This window comes from Podarcis liolepis (assembly GCF_965112155.1).
Source record: "Podarcis liolepis genome assembly, chromosome: 1".
Taxonomy (NCBI): Eukaryota; Metazoa; Chordata; class Lepidosauria; order Squamata; family Lacertidae; genus Podarcis; species Podarcis liolepis.
The window spans coordinates 12,328,734-12,342,891 of record NC_139554.1 but is presented as its reverse complement, the minus strand read 5'-3'; the positions used below and the strand labels follow the sequence as shown (position 1 = coordinate 12,342,891).

At 45.4% G+C, this 14,158-nt stretch overlaps 2 protein-coding genes and 1 long non-coding RNA gene across 3 annotated transcripts in view; 1 reads left to right on the top strand and 2 right to left on the bottom strand.

Annotated features, from left to right (window-relative positions):
- Positions 1–487, bottom strand: part of ADSS1 (adenylosuccinate synthase 1) — a 36,564-nt gene extending 36,077 nt beyond the window's left edge. Inside the window, exon 1 of the mRNA XM_083519274.1 lies at positions 475–487. The gene's annotated coding sequence lies outside the window, so the exon portion shown is untranslated. The remainder of the gene's footprint in view (positions 1–474) is intronic.
- LOC310685923 overlaps positions 1–14,158 on the top strand; it is a 160,487-nt gene that overhangs the window by 24,838 nt on the left and 121,491 nt on the right. The window lies entirely within an intron of this gene.
- The window catches only part of LOC310714032 (inverted formin-2-like), a 30,778-nt gene that overhangs the window by 3,254 nt on the left and 13,366 nt on the right, over positions 1–14,158 (bottom strand). The window contains exons 6-12 of the mRNA XM_083518875.1: positions 14,021–14,106; positions 11,786–11,886; positions 9,460–9,530; positions 6,915–7,022; positions 6,024–6,094; positions 4,682–4,802; positions 1,084–1,248 (exon numbers count right to left, since the gene is read on the bottom strand). Of these exons, the coding sequence (XP_083375001.1) occupies positions 1,084–1,248; positions 4,682–4,802; positions 6,024–6,094; positions 6,915–7,022; positions 9,460–9,530; positions 11,786–11,886; positions 14,021–14,106 (723 nt within the window). The remainder of the gene's footprint in view (positions 1–1,083; positions 1,249–4,681; positions 4,803–6,023; positions 6,095–6,914; positions 7,023–9,459; positions 9,531–11,785; positions 11,887–14,020; positions 14,107–14,158) is intronic.

The window sequence follows — 14,158 nt, the reverse complement described above, 5'->3', positions numbered from 1 at the left end:
AACATGTCTCAGCACTACCCGTCTATAAGGCGAGCCCCAATTTTAAACTAATTTTTTTTGGTAAAAAAGACCTATTCTTATACACGGAAAAATACGGTAATTACAACATACAACCAGTTACTAAATTCAGCAGCAATTGTACAGCTCCCTGTTCATTTGTTATTAAAAAGAGTCAAAGCAGCTTGCTGCATGCTCCATGCATCTTAACCCATGCGTAGCGAAGTAGCGTGTGCTTTATTATAACCATGTTATCTACTTTAGCTGCTCATACCAGACAAAGGCTACAAAGTAGAGTTCTGGGTAGATGCAAAGACTCTCTCAACAAGGTTCTTTATGTCCTCCTTCCAAACAAAAGCCCCTCACGCAACATTGAAACTTATTCTTGCAACTCCCTTTTGAATTTCAGAAGTGGCTTGCTATCAGCAAGTATAGGGGAGAGGGCTTGCACTGGTGCCTCTGTGCATGGACAAGTGTGTGAAAATCAAACACACTGCTGTATGTACACGTAATTCCTTGATATCAAAATGCCCACAAGAAGCATACAAGCTAGAGATCTGAGGATTATATTCAGTTCTAGCAAAGACTAAGAAGTAGCTGGTGGTTCCTTCTACCAGTATGCAGTTTTGTGAAGTCCAATAATTTTTTATTCCCACAATGGTAGTTTCACGCATTTCTGGCATTAATTGGTAGCTTTAATACATTCCCCTTATTTCTGATTTTCAGGCTGTGAGTGCCATTACTTATGTAGCCAAAACAGATTCACCCACAAACATGAGAGAAGAATCAGTAAGTTCAGGGGAACCCCGAGTTTTGCAGCAATAGAAAAATGATCGCAGGGGCAGGGAGATAAGAGGGGGAAATCACAATATACAGCCCAATGAGAACAATATGTGAGGTGTTCACCCTCCCCCCCAAAAAATTGCTGGCTGCTGGGATAGAGTAAATTAAAACCGGGTGGTGTGGGAATGGAATATATTGAGAAAGGGCATGGCCGGCAAGAACCCTAAATGGGAACATTCCACATAGCAAAATTTTGTTGCAGGTCCCACTTGTCATTATCGAACCTTGTTTATTATTGCAAACCTTGAGGGCTTTGATGAAGAGATCCCTGAAGGTTTTCATAGTGTTAAAAAGATCATCTAATGAGTGTGTGTTTCGATCTTCACAGAGATAATCAGCAAGCTCAGCTTTCTTTTCCACAAGGGCATTCATTTCCTCACCCAGTTCCTTGGAAGCATTTATGCTATCCTACTTGCAAACACAATTTGCGCATGTTAGAAAACATTGTTCAAAATAACATTGCACCTGGTGCGGGTTTGTTTGACTGTTTTTTACAGTCTGTATTTTGTTGGTCTTAATGCTTTGCTTAACCATTAAAGGTAAAGGGACCCCTGACCATTAGGTCCAGTCGTGACCGACTCTGGGGCTGCAGCGCTCATCTCACTTTATTGGCCGAGGGAGCCGGCATACAGCTTCCGGGTCATGTGGCCAGCATGACTAAGCTGCTTCTGGCGAACCAGAGCAGTGCACGGAAACGCCGTTTACCTTCCCGCCGGAGCGGTACCTATTTATCTACTTGCACTTTGACATGCTTTCGAACTTCTAGGTTGGCAGGAGTAGGGACCGAGCAATGGGAGCTCACCCCGTTGCGGGGATTCGAACCGCCAACCTTCTGATCAGCAAGCCCTAGGCTCTGTGGTTTAACCCACAGCGCCGCCATTACTTACTAATATTATCATAAGCAGCCACAGAAAACAATAGTAATTGTAAGGTAAGGTATACATTTTTTTAAAAACAAAACAGAATCAAGGGTGGGGGGTTTGTGAAAATAGTCCAAAAGAGATCTCTAGCAGCTTGTGAGCAACTTTCTGAAATAAATAGAATAAAGCCCTTTCTAGCCAATCATCTTTCAGTCTAGTAAATCGTAGGATCATAGAACCAAGGGTCATCTAGTCCAACCCCCTGCAATGCAGAAATCTCAGCTAAAGCATCCATGACAGATGGCCATCCAACCTCTGCTTAAAAACCTCCAAGGAAAAAGAGTCCACAACCTTCCAAGGGAGTCTGTTCCACTGCCAAACAGATCTTACTGTCATAAAGATCTTTCTGATGTTTAGTCGGAATCTCCTTTCTTGTAACTTGAAGCCACTGATTCAAGTCCTACCCTTCAGAGCAGGAGAAAACAAGCTTCTTTTCTCAGTTGTTGCCTGGGATCCTAACTTCTTCCTCAAAGAAACACTTTTTATTTTGGATGGATCTCCTGTTTTGCACCATTCAGTTCACAATGCATTATTGCAAGGAATCTTTCTCCAGCTAGCCAGACTCCTGCTATTTGCAGTACTGCCCAGAATGTTGTTGTTGTTTAGTCGTTTAGTCATGTCCGACTCTTCGTGACCCCATGGACCAGAGCATGCCAGGCACTCCTGTCTTCCACTGCCTCCCGCAGTTTGGTCAAACTCATGTTTGTAGCTTCGAGAACACTATCCAACCACCTCGTCCTCTGTCATCCCCTTCTCCTTGTGCCCTCCATCTTTCCCAACATCAGGGGTTTTTCCAGGGAGTCTTCTCTTTTCATGAGGAGCCCAAAGTATTGGAGCCTCAGCTTCACAATCTGTCCTTCAAGTGAGCATTCAGGGCTGATTTCCTTCAGAATGGATAGGTTTGATCTTCTTGCAGTCCATGGGACTCTCAAGAGTCTCCTCCAGCACCATAATTCAAAAGCATCAATTCTTCAGCGATCAGCCTTCTTTATGGTCCAGCTCTCACTTCCATACATCACTACTGGGGAAACCATGGCTTTAACTATACAGACCTTTGTTGGCAAGGTGATGTCTCTGCTTTTTAAGATGCTGTCTAGGTTTGTCATTGCTTTTCTCCCAAGACTGTCCAGAATATGCTTGTGCAAAATGGCAAACCCGTCAACTGAAGGAGAAGAAGACTCTACTGCAGACAGAACCAACTGGCTTTAAGGCACAATGCGGGCAAACATCTTGTCAATCTCTCACTCTCTCGTGCACACAATCTCTTGGCAGCAAAGGGCCTTGCTTTCAGAATTTTGCTTGACAGGCTGCCTAAATTAACCAGGCAAGTCTATTTGTTCTTTTCAGCCAGCTGAAGATAAAGTGCATTCATCTCTTCTCTTAATGGGGTGGAGGGGAGCAGCATGGTTTGCATCCCAGGTGCACGAGGCCCCACTATGCAAAAACCAAGGCACCCGGGGTCTGGACAGCATCAGGATGAGCCACTGCTTGAGAACCACATGTATGCTGCCAGTTCCATGAAGGAAGGAAGATAATATATAAATAAATGTAGGGTGACAAATTAGAAACAAACGGCTAGTCTCGCCCTGCACCATCACGCACCAGTGGTCTCCCCTAAACGTTATTCCACACATTGCACCACTGGATAGCTCAGCTGGTTAGAGCAGGGTGCTGTTAATGCCAAGGTTGCAGGTTCGATCCCTGTGTGGGGCAGCTGCATATTCCTGCTTTGCAGGGAGTGGTACTAGTTGATCCTCAAGGGCCCTTTCAACTCTCTAGTTCTATGATTCTAAGAAAAGCCACAGGTGCTCCAGCACATGCATGCAGAGCCATGTTAGGGGCCACTCCATTTTCTTTCATTTCAGAGGGGTCATAGCCCCATGGTAAAGGTAAAGGTAAAGGGACCCCTGACCATTAGGTCCATCACTGGGGCTGCGGCGCTCATCTCGCTTTATTGGCCGAGGGAGCCGGCATACAGCTTCCGGGTCATGTGGCCAGAATAACTAAGCTGCTTCTGGCAAACCAGAGCAGCCCATGGAAACGCCATTTACCTTCCCGCCGGAGCGGTACCTATTTATCTACTTGCACTTTGACGTGCTCTCAAACTTCTAGGTTGGCAGGAGTAGGGACCGAGCAATGGGAGCTCACCCCATTGCGGGGATTCGAACCGCCAACCTTCTGATCGGCAAGTCCTAGACTCTGTGGTTTAACCCACAGCGCCACCTGCATCCCCATAGCTCCATGGCTTGTATGCAAAAAGATCTCAGGACTGATCCCTGGGACCTTCAGAGGGTCATGGAGAGAGGGTACAATACTGAGCTATACGGACTATTGATCTGATTCACATTCACACTATACATTTAAAGCAGTTGTATCAGTCATGGCTTCCCCCACAGAACCCTGGGATCTGTAGTTTGTCAATGGTGCAGAGAGCTTAGGACAGTGATGGCCAAACTTGGCCCTCCAGCTGTTTTGGGACTACAACTCCCATCTTCCCTAGTTAACAGGACCAGTAATCAGGGATGGTGGGAATTGTAGTCTGAAAACAGCTGGAGGGCCAAGTTTGGCCATCACTGGCTTAGGAGACCCGTAAGAAACTACAGTTCCCAAGATATTTTGTGGAAAACCATGGTCACACATCCACACTGCATGTTCACATTTAGAGCATGGCTTCCCTTAAACAATCCTTGGAACTGTAGTTTCAGGGTGCTGGGAACTGTAGCTCCATCAGGGGTAAGCTACAGTTCCCATTTGTGTGGGGTTTTTTGGGGAGAGACATGTACAATAAATGCATGTTGTGGATGTGACCCGTGACTCTTAAAGAGAGCAAGGACCTGTGAAACCCATTTAGCAGACACAACTAAGAAACATTCTGGAATAAAAGGAAGCTTGAGTACCATTAGTAAATCCACGTAACTTACTTTAATAGATTTCCCAAACTGGACTTTCACATCATCCTTGGATGAAAATATCTTTTGCTCGATTTCCAACAATTTCTTTAGAAGGCCTTCCACTTCCACTTGCATCTCTTTTACATTGATTCTGGAAGAGGTTTAGTAAAAAAAACAACAGACAAGCAGCATCTATAGGTAAACCCATTGTGGAAGCTTCCCTTCCTCAGCACCCCCACATATCTCTCAATGGGAAACACAGAAGGAGAGTCTTTGTGGTGAGAGAGATCATGCATGCAAGACAAAGGAAGGAGCCTTATCGATGGTCCTCTACCTGAGTGGAATGTGGATACAGGAATCACATTTCTTCGGCAGGGTCCCTGCAGAGTCCTTGTCCCCAGTGCCCTACAGCTACCCCATCCAGCACGAAAGGGGAGCTTTTCATCCACAGGGTGCTCCAAAGCTAAGCATTTAGGAATGCTGAAAACACAAGGGCAGGCATAGGCAAACTCGGCCCTCCAGATGTTTTGGGACTACAACTCCCATCATCCCTAGCTAACAGGACTAGTGGTCAGGGATGATGGGAATTGCAGTCCCCAAACATCTGGAGGGCCGAGTTTGCCTATGCCTGCACAAGGGGCTTCCGTTTCAAGGGAACGCTGTGCAAGTTCTGCAACGTACAGCAGAGCTTCCTGGAAAACACAGACGAAATCAGAGCACTCCAAGTCATTTGCTCATGTACATGCACAGAAAACAGCAGATCTGTCTGAAAGGCAACACCTGCATTAATGGTTGCAGTGCATCCCCTATTATTATTATTATTATTATTATTATTATTACACAACTCTTTAATATTATTGTGCAATCTTAGAAGGGGTGCGGCTGTGAGGGGCAGAGCTGTGATTATCACGAAGGGACCCTGCACTTCTGAATTTGCCACTGCGCAACTGGTTAGACATTGTGTTGGGCTAATAGGAAGAAGAGGGGAAGGCAGTGCCTTTGCCCAGTTCTGTGTGTCCCCACCCCACCCCAGTCCCCATGCCACAGAATTCTCCACTTCCTCATACAGTGGACACTCGGGTTGCGAACGTGATCCATGCGGGAAGCATGTTCACAACCCGCAGCTTTCGCAACCTGCAGCGCCGCACTGCGTCTGCGCACGCGTGGGTTGCGATTCGGCGCATCTGTGCATGTGCAAGCGCCAAAACCTGGAAGTAACCCATTCCGGTACTTCCTAGTTCTGTGCGGTGCGCAACCTGAAATCACGCAACCCGAAGCGTCTGTAACCCGAGGTACGACTGTATTCTAATTCTACTTTAACAAACACACATTAACCTTTTTGTTTCAAATGTTAGAAGGGAGGAGAGTTTACCCAGCTGCCTTTGAAACACACTCCAGGTCATGGGGAAGCTGTAAAAGGTCTCTGTGTTTTTTTTCAACCTCCTAGAACAAAACAAAACAAAAAGCAGGAAAAAAGTAGTAATCATGTATTTGCATCTGTAGAAAGCACCAACCAATTATTAGAAGCGCGAGAAAACAGGAAGCAGCCTTATATTGAGTCAGGCCATTGGGTTCCTAGTTCAGCATCGTCATGGCGTGCTCTCCAGGATTTGAGGAAGTGTTATCTCTACCTGGAGATATTAGAGTTTGGACCAGGGACCTTCTGCATTAGGGGAATTTGTTTATTAAAATGTGTGTACAGTCAAACCTCGGTTCCCGAAAGCATTGTACGTTTTGGTCCCGAATGTTGAAAACCCAGAAGTAACTGATCCAGTTTTCGAACAATTTTCAGAAGCCAAACAGCTTCCAGGGAGCTTTCTTCTTTTTTCTTCGTTGGGTGTTCAGTAGGGCGGTTCATAAAATACTTATTTTTTGAAAATGCCTGCTCCAAAGGTCTTATCTTGCGACACTAGGGATTATATAGCTATATCTGAAATTTCATGCATATCAGTTAATATCTTGACCCTCCTCCACGAAAATAGCTGTTTACTTGGCCATTTTCCTATGTTGTGAAGGCTGAAATTTCAATTCAGTGGAGCAGGTGGGGGGGGTGTTCAGGTGTAAAGGGAGGGCCTGGCCAGGTTGGTGAGTAGAGCAAGAAAAGGCAGCAGCATATTTATAATCATAAAATTGATGTTTTAAAAAGTGCAATCAGTTCTCATAAGGGGGTTCGAGTTTTGTCTTGTCTTAAAACAATACTGCTCCTAATGGAGTCTCAGAATCAAAGTCAAGTGCAAGAAAGAAGAAGGAAACGCATCCGTACCTCTAGGATGTGATGGAGCAGAGTAATGCTGTTTTTATTTGCTCTTGTCTCTGTTAGTTTGAGCAACGTGCTGATTCTGAAGCCTCCAGCATTCCCACTGTGACGCCCCTGAAAGATCAGATGTGATATGAGCCAACCACACACTTCCAAGAAAAAGGCACACCCAACGTGCCCCTTTGTCATCACAGCTGGATGGCAACTGTAATAGACACACAGACATTTAGATACAGTGGTGCCTCACAAGACGAAAAGAATCCGTTCTGTGATTCTGTTCGTCTAGCGGTTTTTTCGTCTTGCGAAGCAAGCCCATTGACGGATTAGCGGATTAGCGCTTTTAGTGGCTTTTAGCGGCTTATCTGCTGATCGGATTAGCTGATAAGCGGCTGAGCGGCTTAGAAAAAGGGGGGAGGAAAAAAAACAGCAGGAACTCGCAAGACATTGTCGTCTTGCGAAGCAAGCCCATAGGAAATTCGTTTTGCGAAGCACCTCCAAAACGGAAAACTCTTTCGTCTAGCGAGTTTTCCGTCTTGCGAGGCATTCGTCTTGCGGGGCACCACTGTATCTTGAGAAGCCTCTAAACCAGCATGCAAGACGAAGGGATGAAAGGGCCCAATAATACAAATTATGGTATAGAGAACCAGACCACTCCAGTTCCCATCAGCCCTGGGCTGGCCTAACCAGTATTCAGGGATTACAGGATCCAAAAGCACGTGGAGGGCCACAGGTTCCCCATCCCTAAAGGATCCATAAAATATAAGTGAGGAATCTCATCGTACTTGAGCAACAGCAAAAATGAAAACCCAGCCATGCACAAAGCTTACTGAGTGACCTTGGACCAATCTCCAAGGCTAATTAAACGGCTCAGGACTGCAATACAGTAGTACCTCGGGTTAAGAACTTCATTTGTTCCAGAGGTCTGTTCTTAACCTGAAACTGTACCTGAGGTACCACTTTACCTAATGGGGCCTCTTCTGTTCTCATCCTGAAGCAAAGTTCTTAACCCGATGTACTATTTCTGGGTTTGCAGAGTCTGTAACCTGAAGCGTCTGTAACCTGTGATACCACTGTACCTCACGGACCGCCTCTTACCTTCTGAATCTACCTGCACCCTGAGATCACCTTCTGAGGCCCTTCTTCGTGTGCCTCCTCCTCTTCGAGAGGTCCGGAGGGTGGCAACACGAGAACGGGCCCTTTCTACATCGCTCCCCATCTGTGGAATGCTCTCCCCAGGGAAGTTCGCCTGGCACCTTCATTATACACCTTTAAGGCGCCGGGCACAAAATGTTCCTCTTTAACCAGGCCTTTGGCTGATTGAATCCAATGCGCTTTTAAAATGTGTTGGGGAGAGGGGGTTAACTGGGTTGTCTTCGTTTGTATTATGTACGGTGGACGCTCGGGTAGCGAACGTGATCCATGCGGGAGGCACGTTTGTAACTCGCAATGCCGCTTTTGTGCTAAAGTGTATGTAACCTGAAGCGTCTGTAACCTGAAGCGTATGTAACCCGAGATACCACTGTACATGAACAACAACAAAAGGTATGCCTACTCACCCATGAAATTTCCTAGGTGACCTGGGCACTATCAGCACCTTTTACCCCAGGGATAGGGAACATCAGGCCTGAGGTGCAGTGGGTATACAAAATGTAGTCCTCAAAGGCCTGGAAACGATGCCTTATGAGGAACGGCTAAGGGAGCTGGGCATGTTTAGCCTGGAGAAGAGGAGGTTAAGGGGTGATATGATAGCCATGTTCAAATATATAAAAGGATGTCACATAGAGGAGGGAGAAAGGTTGTTTTCTGCTGCTCCAGAGAAGCGGACATGGAGCAATGGATCCAAACTACAAGAAAGAAGATTCCACCTAAACATTAGGAAGAACTTCCTGACAGTAAGAGCTGTTTGACAGTGGAATTTGCTGCCAAGGAGTGTGGTGGAGTCTCCTACTTTGGAGGTCTTTAAGCAGAGGCTTGACAACCATATGTCAGGAGTGCTCTGATGGTGTTTCCTGCTTGGCAGGGGGTTGGACTCGATGGCCCTTGAGGTCTCTTCCAACTCTATGATTCTATGATTCTATGATTCTAGGCCTCTCTATGTGGCCCAGGGAACCCACCCCAGGCTACAACTGTCAGTGGCACAAGCGTTTTTGCCTGGCCAGAAGGCATCCTTGAATTCCCCCTAATGCCTCTTTCTTCCCTGTCTGGATGGACAATAGAAAGGGGTTAAGCACGTGTGTGTATAAACTAGCCTACCGTACAAAGGCAAAAGTTTACGTTGATTGCTCCACCCACTTTTGCCCCGGCCCCACCCACCGCCGGCATAGGGCTCCCCCAAGGGTCGCCTAGAAGGCAACGTGGCCCCTTGGGGTAAAACAGGTTCCCCATTCCTGTCTCAGCCTAACCTACTTTGCAGGGTTGTCGCAAAGATAAACCAGGGGCAGAAGGGGACCATATACAATAGTCTAAAGTTCCCTGGAGGAAAGGGTTAGGAAAGAAGAGATAAAAAAAGGTGAGACAGGTAGGTATTGCCCCACTCTCCCCACCTTCTTACATAATTTAAGAAGTTTCCAACTTTCAGAATCAACTGGCAGAACAATGGCAGACGCCGGTTTGTAAGAAGCGCTGAAAAAGAGAAGAATGCAAATGTCGTTTTTACTTGGAGTTTGCACAAAAAAACCACCTCTGCTGCTCCATATCTTGCATTTAAATTCAGGAAGAAAATAATATTTAGGTTGCAATTGAAAACTGAACTCAGTGGGCAGTTCTTCTGAGTACTCTTGTATTGAATTGTTAAAGGTAAAGAGACCTTGACCATTAAGTCCAGTCGCGGACGACTCTGGGGTTGCGGCGCTCATCTCGCTTTATTGGCCGAGGGAGCCGGTGTACAGCTTCCGGGTCATGTGGCCAGCATGACTAAGCCACTTCTGGTGAACCAGAGCAGCGCATGGAAACGCCGTTTACCTTCCCGCCAGAGCGGTACCTATTTATCTGCTTGCACTTTGACGTGCTTTCGAACTGCTATGTTGGCAGGAGCAGGGACCGAGCAACGGGAGCTCATCCCATCACGGGGATGGGGCAAGCCCTAGGCTCAGTGGTTTAGAACTGAATTGTTAGTTGTCTTTAAATGATGAGTAACCGGGGGTATCCAATTAAGTCACTGATAAAATATAAAGCTACACAGAACTACGAAGTGTGTGAGTCCTATAAAAATGCAAATAAAAATCAAAGCATCTCCAAAAAGACATTAGAGTTTTCGGCTAGCATTATTTTCACCTGTTTGGGTAACTTGAGCAAATTAATTTATTTAATCTGGATCGTCAATGGTTACTGGTCACAATGGCCAAGTTCTACCTCCATTGCTGAAGGTAGTATGCTGGGAATCACAAGCAGGCTGAGGGTTCTGCTGTGCTCCTGTTTGTGGGCTTTTGAGAGCATCTGGTTGGCCACCGTGAAAAGAGGATACTGAATTAGATGGGTCTTTGGTCTGATACAGCACAGCTCTTCTTATGTTCTCATGCTGCCATTCCACCCTTAGTCTGGGCAAGAGCAGCATTTGGTACTACAGTGGTGCCTCGCAAGACGAAATTAATCTGTTCCGCGAGTCTCTTCGTCTTGCATTTTTTTCGTCTTGCGAAGCACGGCTATTAGCGGCTAAGCGGCTATTAACGGCTTAGCGGCTTAGCGGCTTTAAGAAAAAGGAAACAAACTTGCAAGAACTCGCAAGACGTTTCGTCTTGCGAAGCAAGCCCATAGGGAAATTCGTCTTGCGGAACGACTCAAAAAACGGAAAACTCTTTCGTCTTGCGCGTTTTTCGTCTTGCGAGGCATTCGTCTTGCGAGGTACCACTGTAGATGCAAAACTCAAAATAAAATTGGAAGCTTGGGGCTGTGGTTTTTAAAGGGAATTTACAGATCATGTGGATGGGAGGTGTGTTGAATGGTCTCTTTAAATCTGAAGGTTCATTATTGTTCCACAATATGTGTATTTCTTTAAAGGCCAGAGCAAATAACGTGACCTAGTTTTACAGCTGTGAAGCAGTATAGAAGGTGCTGCTGTTGTTGTTGTTGTTTAGTCGTTTAGTTGTGTTCGACTCTTCGTGACCCCATGGACCAGAGCACGCCAGGCACTCCTGTCTTCCACTGCCTCCCGCAGTTTGGTCAAACTCATGTTGGTAGCTTCGAGAACACTGTCCAACCATCTCATCCTCTGTCATCCCCTTCTCCTTGTGCTCTCCATCTTTCCCAACATCAGGGTCATTTCCAGGGAGTCTTCTCTTTTCATGAGGTGGCCAAAGTATTGGAGTCTCAGCTTCAGGATCTGTCCTTCCAGTGAGCACTCAGGGCTGATTTCCTTAAGAATGGATAGGTTTGATCTTCTTGCAGTCCATGGGACTCTCAAGAGTCTCCTCCAGCACCATAATTCAAAAGCATCAATTCTTCAGCGATCAGCCTTCTTGATGGTCCAGCTCTCACTTCCATACATCACTACTGGGAAAACCATAGCTTTAACTATACGGACCTTTGTTGACAAGGTGATGTCTCTGCTTTTTAAGATGCTGTTCAGTTGTGGTAATTAAGCTGTTGGGTATGGTATATAAAGAGCAGCATGTAGCTCTCTCAGTACCCTGGTGGATGGGCCATTCTTATTGATATATTGTAATTTAGTGTAAAAGGAGTTTTTGTTTTTGTTATTAAAACCTAGCAAAAGTTAGTTTTGCGTTTCTTGAATCTGTGGTCTCCCCAGCACACCTTCTGCAGCGCAACTAGTCTGCAAAATAACCAACAAGGTGCTGCCAGTCAATGACAACAATTCTAAGTTAGACAGACCAATGGTGTGAATCTTTTTCATTTGTTCCTAAATTTTGCAGTCCACTTACTCTCAGCAGCTGCTCTGACCAATTTTGCTTTGGGCCAAAGCAGATCCAGCATAATGTTGGTCTCCGTACATATCAGCATGCCTTCAATCCTCAAGTGGTAACTAGGAAGAGAAATCAGTATTTTTTTACTTAAAAATCATCATCATCATCAGAGCTAGTAAATGGAGCCATGGACAAGGCAATTAAAAACCACACTAGGATCTCGTTAGAACATTCAGGTCAAAGAATGGAATAGTTCACAAAAATATTAACATAACAGTGTGTCACTTTTCCATCCCAGCAATGCTCCCCAATTTAATTTTGTTCTCCACCGTCTCCAAAAGACCTTTCTGAAACTCTGCTTCTTCCACTGGCATTACTACCCCAACCCCCAATGCAGCTTCACCCAATCTCTGAAGACCAGCACATTTCAGAACTTTCTTACCCTTAGCAGCTGAAAATGTAATTTCTAACCTATGTGTGCTTTCTCTAGAAGCCAGAGCGTTACTTATTTAGCATGAACCATACATGCCTTTGTTCTAGGTGTATTTCCAGGAGACAACAGACTTTGCCCCTGTCTAGCATCCACGGAAAAGCTGGTGAAAAGGAGTAAATAAGATTTGTCTGGAGCTGCGATTCAAGCATCAGCAATGGACTCTCGAGCTCTCGTCTGGTCCTGCTTATACCCAAGCCAGCCACTGGACCCTCCTGGACAGGAAGGTCTATGGAAGACTTCATGTTTCAACTGGGATGTTGCCTGAGTAACAAGGCCTTATTGCCGCTAGTATAGCTCCGTATTCCCTTTCCAATCCAGCTCCTGTTTGTCCCTCATTTCCAAGGTCCTCCTTCCTGGTTCTCTCTAACCCTAGTGTGCTTCTCAGTTCCAATTCCTCCTTGCTTCTTGGCTCTGACTCACTTCCTGGCTCACCTTGGACAGCTGCCTACAGCTCTGCCCTGACAAACACCCAGGGCTAGGGTAAAGGGAAGTTCTCTTTCTGCACATAACTGTTGCATTATGGGGAAGCATTGCTTCTTTTCTCTTGCATTCTGGGAAGTCTCGCTTATAAGCTTTTCTCTGCTTCTGCACACACTGCACAACCTGTTCCAAAGACCAAGACATTCCCTCATTTCCCTAGACTGACACTATGACCTGTTCTTAATGCACAGCTGACCACATCTACGGAATCCACTTATTATATTCTTTCATGTTATGATCAATCATTAGTAATTGTTTTAGTCATGCTATATCAATCTTTAGTTATAATTTAATTAGGAGGTTTCATGCCTGTCTAGTTCCAGCTTCGTTTCCCAGCCTTTAATCTATCAGTGATTAATGTTTACATGTAATTCCCGCCTTGTACCTATGTTAACCAATCAGCAACAAGTTGCTTTGTGTTTGTATCAACCAATCAGCCACAAGCACACCTGTGGCAATGTTCGTAATATTCAATAAAAGAGAGTTCCCGGGGCTCGCCCCAGCAGACGCCTCTCACATTTGACACCTGCTACTCGTCTGTCGTGGTTTCATTCCAACACTAGGGCAAGAGACCCTTCTGCTGAAAGACAAGATGGTGCCCCGCCGCAAAAAAATAACAACCCCAAAACAAAATCCACTTCTAGAAGTGGACTTAATTGGCAGTTGTCACACTGGTGACAGGACAATGGCCTCTAGCACAGCAGTTGGGGGTAGCAAACTTACTTGTTTTTTATTTTCTGAAAGGATTTTTATTTTTTTAAAAATTAGATGTCTTTCCTTCCCTTTATCACAAGGCGCCGGGACAGGACACAGAAACTGGGCCCTCGAAAGGCAAGCCGCTCCAAAATCAAGACAAAGAAAAAGACAATAATATATTGTATGATCTGAGATAGTTCACAGAATATGGTTCAGAATGGAAAATAGGGGAAAGAAATACTGGACAAATCCTTCCTCAGCATTCTGTTGGTGCAGTAAAGGCTTACAAATGTAAAAACAAGAAAAGGGTAAAAACAGTTCTGTATGTAAAAACAATACAAATATTTTAAAAACAATTCCACATAGCCAAACTGTTAAAAATATAGTAATTCCAATAGAGGTGCAAGACTTAGGTGACACAAACGTTTCACTCACAATCCCCTGATGTCAGTTCTCTGCTGCCAGCACCACCCCACAAGAAACTGATGCTTGAGGCAGCCACATCACTCTACCTAATGGTAGAGCCGGCCCTATGCTAGCCATGCAGAACTTGTAGGCAAGGGGAAGTAAAAGACGGCTCTTACCTGGGAACTTCAAGGAGACACAGATAAAACTGATCTGCATTTCCTAGCTTGGCTTTTTCGCCCTTGAATGCTTTCATTCTCTCAATCTGACAAAAGAGAGGAAGACTCGTCACTACCGGCTCTGAACTGCAAGCAGCG